The 7,413-nt window shown below is 36.4% G+C and overlaps 1 protein-coding gene across 1 annotated transcript in view; it reads left to right on the forward strand.

Annotated features, from left to right (window-relative positions):
• Positions 1–7,413, forward strand: part of AHI1 (Abelson helper integration site 1) — an 88,509-nt gene that overhangs the window by 43,147 nt on the left and 37,949 nt on the right. The window contains 1 exon segment of the mRNA XM_008945537.1: positions 152–269. Coding sequence (XP_008943785.1) covers positions 152–269 — 118 coding nt within the window.

Genomic DNA, 7,413 nt, shown 5'->3' on the forward strand with positions numbered 1-7,413 from the left:
AAATTGTTAATTATCATCAACTTCAGTGTTAATTTTTTTCCTGGAATTTAATAGCAATTTACAGTAAGCAAATATTTCTCTTCTAGCTGTTGCATCAGTAAGTAACCCAGGAAATTACACTTCACTTTCTGATTTGTTTTTCCTATTACAGGCGAGCTCAAATCTCTTGCTTCCTGCGCCATCATCACTGTCACCACACTCCAAGCTAAGACTGCCAAGCACTCTGAGCCCTCCACTGAATCCTCTGTATTCTTTCACTACTAAAAGTGGTAAGTTTCTTTATTTTTCTTCACTCATTGTAGGGAATGGGTAATAACTTCCATGAGGATTTTGTTTTTCTGTCTTTATAAGTCTTGCTATGCAGCTCTTTCAGGGCGTGTCCTGGTTGTTACATGTTATACTGTTTGTAAAGTACAGTCCGGTAGTGGTATATGTTCCCTTATAATGCTTTTTTTCTTTAAACTATACACTTGTTTATTAGTGCTGTAGTTTCCCAGAACAGTGTGAGATTGCCAGCTTTTCCTAATTTAATATTTTGATAATAGTGAAGTATCTTGAACAGAGACACTGAAAAACAATAAAATAATGTCTTTAAAAGCATTTGTACTGATTTAAGAAGGCAGTAAGAAGAAAAGCAGCTTACATAAGAACCATAGTGTTTGGTAGCCTATTTGCAGTTGTCTTTAATCTGTTTTTAAGGGTTTGTTTCTAAAGACATTTTGTATTCAAGGATTTTGAGAAAAAGGTAAGAAGTGAAATGATGCATTTTTTTTGTGATGCTTTCACTAATAAGATCTGTTGCATTGCTAATCACAGTATTTAATAATAAAATTTATAATTTCACGCCTTTTTCTCTTTCTTGGGCACCTACAAAATAAGACAGAAAATTAGAACTTAATTTTGAAATGGTTTTGTTTTGTACCTTAAGAAGAAGAAGTCCAAGGGGAAGGTGGGATACATAATGAACTAAAAACAGTTAATAGAGATATAAAATGCAGATAGTAAAGATAGGAATAGTCTCTATAATTGCATAGCATTATCTCCTAAAGGCAGACAATTTTCTTTGTGAATCAAGTTACAATTACTTTGAGTGGTGGGGGTAGGCATGCTTAGCATGGACTGAAAGATCAACCAGTGCTCTCAGAATGGCTGTTAGTCACTAATTCACAATGCAAATGGCTATACACCAATTAACTTCTGTATTTCCATTTTCCACCTTAATAAAAGAGCTTATAGTTACAATAATAATCTATCGCACCACTGGTGGTTATTGTTTCCCAAGTGTGTAAATCTTAATACATATGCTGTCTTACATTTTGCAAATATTTAAAATAAGTGGAGTAACCCTGTGAAGAACATTAACATATACTTCAAGTTGTTTTAAAGTGCTATACCTAATATTGCTCAAACAGTACATTTTATTGTCCTGAATTTTGCTTTATGCAGAAGCACAGATAAATGTGTGAATGGAGAATTCTTAAACAGCATGAACAAACACAGATATATGTTAGAGCCGCTTACATGCGCTTGCAAGGTAGTAATTTCCAAAACTGACTGCTACTTTAAGGTGATCCCCAGGCACAGGATTTTAGTAGTGCAAGGGAAGTATAGTAAAAAAGAGGTACTTTTTAATGATCTGTCAGCAGACAGTGATAGCAATGAGCAAATGACCGTTTTTAGGGGAAAAAGACCATAAAAATGCTAGTGGACCACAACTGAAATAGAATTGCCTGTAAGAAAATATTTTAAACCCCTAAATTACATCTCTTTCATTTGAGGGGCCTCCATGTTGTTTGTCTGTGATGAAGTTGTTTTAAGGGAAACACACAAGAAACATTTACTCATCTATTTACTCTTTCGCCATTGGTTACAAAGTGTGAAGACAAGTGCTTATGTTTATAGATCCTAACTGCCAGTTTAATTTTACTTCAGAATAATAAAATCTACTGTATTTAAACCGATCTGGTTTTTTATGGTTTGTGCGGGAAGAACAAACAGTTTGGTTGATTTGGTTTTTTTTTTCTGTGGGGGTTTGAAATACATAGTATTTCTGCTTTCCTGTACTTATGTTATTGGGATGTCGCATTGTTAACAACTGTGTGTGTTACAGAGATCTTTCCTTTTTGTCCCGCAGGCTGTTATGTGTTCCGGAGGGCTAGGTTGACCATTATTCAGTCTTCTCATTCTCACACTTCCCTGTCACCGTTTGTTGTTGTATTTAGTGCTGCTTAAAGCAAAATGCAAAATTCCCATTACAGTGAAGTCCCTACAGGCAGCATGTGTAAAGCTCTCTTAGCAATCATTTTAACCATGTAACTGGTGTATGTGCATACTGCATTAAATTGATAAGGTTGTAGTGGATGCTTTGTGATATGGATGGTATAGTAGTCTGGATACATGCTACACTTTCTTCTTTTAACAAGACAATTAATTATCTAGGTCTTGGTTGGGTAGGAAATAGTGGGAAAATTGGGTATCCACCTTTATGATTTATGGGCATTACAGTAGTACTGCAGATCTTTCCTGGCTTTTAAATCTTAGTGTATCCAGGTATATTTGCAGAAATAGCTGTAATTGATTTTGTAGTATTTCAAATAAATGTGATATTCGCTACTATGCCTTTTAAATATGCCTGTTCATTTTAACAGATGGGTTCTGTGTAGTCTCAAATATAAGTTTTGGCGTTTCTTCAAGTGCATACTTTCACATGTATACAGGCTTTCATGAAGGCCCAGTCTTTGTTCTGCTATTTACCTTGCTCACTTCCCTCAAGAGGAGTTATCTCATGGTCACTGAGGCAGTTCTACCTCGTTCATTATTAGCATGCTCAAGGGTGCAGCCCCATTAGTCAGCCTGTCTATCACCTGCATGAAAAAGTTGTCCCAAGTGCATTCCAGAAGTCTGAACTGCTTGTAGCGTGTGTTTTTTGTCTCTGGAGCAGATACTGAGGTGGTTAAAAATCTCCATTAGAGTCAGGGCCTGTGATTTAGAGACTTCTTGCTCTGTTTAAAGAAGTCTTTATCCACTTCCTCTTCTCGATCAGGCAGTCTGTACCAGGTGCCCCCCACATTGTCTGTGGTTTTAGTCTCTTTTCCAGTTCTGACCCATATGCTCCTGGCAAACCTGTCCCCAGATCTGTAGCTCTGTGCATTTGAGCCTCTTCTCCCTTCCCTACAGCACTCTCTATTCTTGTCTTCTCTTTCAGTCTTTCCAAGAGCCTGTGTCTACAGTCTCTTGTAACACTGCAATCAAACTGTAAGAAACATAAATATAAAAATGTATTTTATGTGGAGGAAAAATTCATTAAAGGCTGAAAATACAGTTCAAAGCCATTTATCATTCTGCTATAGCCCCTTCCCTCAGCAACAGTGTAGTTGCTGTAACTTCTCTTTGTAAACTAATATCACATCCTTCCTTGTCTCCTTAAAGAGTTTCTTCAATTACAGGTTATTTTATCCCGATGTTGAGTTTTACATGTGGTGCTTAGATATCCTGACTTTGTTCTAAATTAAATAATTCATTGTTTAATCATCAGATAGAGAGCTTCAGCAGCTTTGTCAAGCACAGAGCATTCTTGTACAGAGTATCACCAAGGCAGGCACCTCTGGAGACCATGTAGCCCAACTGTTATATGCAAAGCAGGTTTACCTAGACGAGGCTGCTCAGGATCATGTCCAGTTGGGTTTTGAGTATCTTTAAGGATGGAGACATCACAACATCTCTGGACAACCTATTACAGTATTTGACAGTTCTCGGAGTTTAGGAGGTTTTTTTTTATGATTAAATGGTATTTTGTCTATTTCAGTCTGCATTGGTGCATGGGATTGTTCTTCCCCAAACACAGGACTTTGCATTTCCCTTTGATCTTCATGAGGTTCTTGTTGGCCCATTCCTGCAGCCTGTCAAGGTCCCTCTGAATGGCAGCATGTCCTTCTGGTGCATCAGCCACACCTCACAGATTTTTATCATCTGCAGACTTGCTGAGGGTGTGCTCAGTCCAATCATCAAGATCATTAATGGAGATGTTAAGCTAGTCACACTAGCTGGAGTGCACCACTAGTAACTGGTCTCTGGTTAGACTACATGCAAGTCATTACCAACCTCTGATCCCTGTGGCTCAGCCAATTTTCAGTCTGCTGCACTGTCTTTGTACACAGTCCATACTTCATCAGTTTGTCTGTGAGAATGTTATGGGAGACAGTGTTGAAAGTCTTGCTAAATTCAAGGTTAACATCTGCTTTGCCATTGATGCTCCTAGAGGGCTGTGCAAGAGATACAAAGTTTTGTCAAGAGTATGGTTAATAATTACTAGAAAAAAAGCTAACAAATTTTGACAAACAGTAATTAACAAAGTAGGTACCACAAAGCAGATACAAGACATAGATGACCTTGTGTCTTATGCATTATGTATAAAGCATTTCCTTAAAGGTATTTCTTAAAATTTAACAAAATTAAATTTAAGACAATGTGTTGTGTGCTTTCCTTTCACGAAACTCATGTTAAATTTGAACAGAACTTGTTTTCTTACTGTTCATCCTCACAGCCTGTCAGTTGGAATTCTTCACTGAGAGTGTAACTCATTTTGTCATATCAGGCTTCTTTTTTTGTCTGCCTCAGTAAAGTAGCAGCTGTGCTGATAGCTGTTTCAGTTGTTTGAAAAGTTTGCTAGATGTGTGTCTTCGGAGAAAGTCGTCCCCTTTGAGTTTTGCCTTTTCTAGTTTGGACTCATAAAGTCTTATGGCTGTTCATATTTTTCACTCTACTCCAATTTCTCCATGTTGTATGTATAGCACATTATTCTTGATTATTGTTTTGTAGTTTATGGAAGCGGTCCTTAGAAGTACATTATGTTTACGCTTGCTGAGCTTCTTTTCTTCTGTTTTTCTTTTTTTGTAATAAGAATTTGTCGTAAGACCTGCCTCTGATAGTCAGAATTGAGGTTTTACCTTCCTTGTGCTGTATAGCTCTGCTTCTGCTCAGAGTTCATACTAAGTTTATCACACCCATCCTGTAGTACTGCAGCATTACCGGACTTTGTCTCAGACATTCCCGTCTTTTCCTTGTTATAGTCTCATCTTTGTAGCTTCTTCCAGGATAACACATTTTCTAGTTGTTGTTATTTATAAAACAAAACCTCCAGCTTTCAATTTTCTGTTGTATGAGAGATGTTTAAATCCCCTCTGTTTGTGTTTGCCTTCCCTCGTTAAGTCTTAGCATCTTTGGACAGTGAAATCACCTTCCTGTACTTTCAGCCACTGTTTTGCAGATCTATGGCATGCCATGAAAGAAACGTCCCGCATTTTTAGGCTTTATTCAACAGTGACTTCAGTAAGTCCCACTGTTTTCAGGGCATGTTTTCTAAAACAAGTTTTAGATTTCAAGTAATTGTAATTAGCAGTGACCCTAATTGTTAACTATGTGGGTGATTGAAGCTTGACTATAAATACTGCACAGATCTTTTTATTAACATTTTTACTTCAATAAAACCAGTTAATTAAACTTGCTCTTAAAAATTAATTACGTATGTGCTAGAAACGTGATGGTTCTTGTATCTTTAAGAAAAAATCTCAAAAACAAAAAACACAATGCTTTGGCAGGGTTGAGAACAATTAGAAATTTTTCTCTCCATTAACACAACTGACAGTCAAAGGTGTTTTCCACCTATATAAAGTGAAAGCTTCAAAGAACTCTTTCTTACTCTCTGAAAATATTAGCAAAACTGACTTTGCATGTAAGACCTCCATTATATTTGATAGACTATTTAAAACTTCCTTTTTTCAGTCTCAGGCAAACAGTGAAATAGATTTCTACATCAAAGCTAACAGAAATATTTATGCATCAACTAAATGCTCCTAAAATACTATTTTGATTCTTGTTTTTGAAGCAGCAGAAAAAGGAGGCACATGAAGTAGCAAAATTCGCATTTTTGCAGAGGTACTGCAGAAACTGTCAAAAGCTACATTCTCATATGTATGTTGATATAATTGATTACTTTTCTCCAATATTTCATACTTTCTTGACATCTGTCTTCAGTACTACCACAGTTCTGGACTACTTCAATGTTTGTTTGGTTGGTTTTGGGATATTTTTTCTTGCTTCTGACATGACTTTGTGCGACTCAAGGAAGAATGTGTAGAAAACTGGTTCAGTGTGGCCTTACTCTTTTAATCTCTTATAAGAAACTGTTAGGGGAGGAAAGACTCATACAAACTATCACTGAAAAGTTTTCAAATGAAAACTGAATTCAGTTTTACTGCTAAAATAACTTGCTTTTCTAATCTGAGAATAAACAATATCAACTTGAAAACACTGAAGAGATATTTAAAAATATGACAGAGTATATATCAATTGAAGGTTGTGTACTATATAGTCCGAGTATAACATAAAATACAATACGTGTTATGTATCACTGTCTGTCTTTGGACACAGGTTGGTGGCATTTTCAGAGAGGACTGAAAGAACTAATTGACAGAGAGAAGACGACTAAGAGAAAGCCTGCTGTACAGCCAGCAGCATTGCCCCTTTCCCACACTACTGTGCTGAAGTTAGATAATGCTGACCTTGGAGAAACCATTTTTGTTTAGTTGGAATGCCAGTAGGAATGCCAGTTGGAGAAACCTGCTTACTGGGATCCAATCCATGCAGACAAATTGAAAGGCACACAGATCACTGAATGTGTAGGATTTTGGTGGTTGGAGTTTTCTTAATCTTATAATTACTGTAGATACTGTATTTTATCAAATTTTAAAATAGGTGTGAAATCTCTTCATTTTTTAAGATGAATAGCTTGAATGTGTTTAGAAGACTTTTTTGTGGAAAATATAAACATAAAGAAAAACTCTAAATTTTGTCTTGAAAGAATCTGGGTATATCTGTTCCGTGTTAAACTGTGATGTGTGTTGCCTCATTAGCTCAACCAACTACTTCGTTTTAGATTTGCTGTGATGGGGAAAGTAATTAAGCCTGCAGGGCTGCATAGATCAGAACTGTGGAAATGGTGTAGTAATTTGCCATAATGTGTAAGTCACTTTGAGATACTTCTTTTTAACCCCACATCATCTTAAAATTGGGGCAGGAGCATATTGTGGTGAAGAGTAACAAATACATACCTAAAAGTGGTTCAGTACCCACACTGTTAATTGAAAGTGGTCGAGTGTAATACAAGCTGCTGGGAGGAACAGATGATGTTGGAAACTAATTTTTCTTTCTTTTATATAAAAGAATGCGCACAAAGGGAAGTAGGTAATGTTTAATAATCTAACAAAGACAGTCTCTAAATTTCATTAGTATCAGTGAGTCTGCTGGACTTGTTTTTGTGATACTGATGAAGAAAATAAGGAAGTGACAATACAACGCCTGTGCAGAAGGATTTTAATAGTATTTTTCCCTGTTGTTCTGATATGTTTGTCTTTC

This window comes from Merops nubicus, unplaced genomic scaffold (assembly GCF_000691845.1).
Source record: "Merops nubicus isolate BGI_N331 unplaced genomic scaffold, ASM69184v1 scaffold6038, whole genome shotgun sequence".
Lineage (NCBI taxonomy): Eukaryota > Metazoa > Chordata > Aves > Coraciiformes > Meropidae > Merops > Merops nubicus.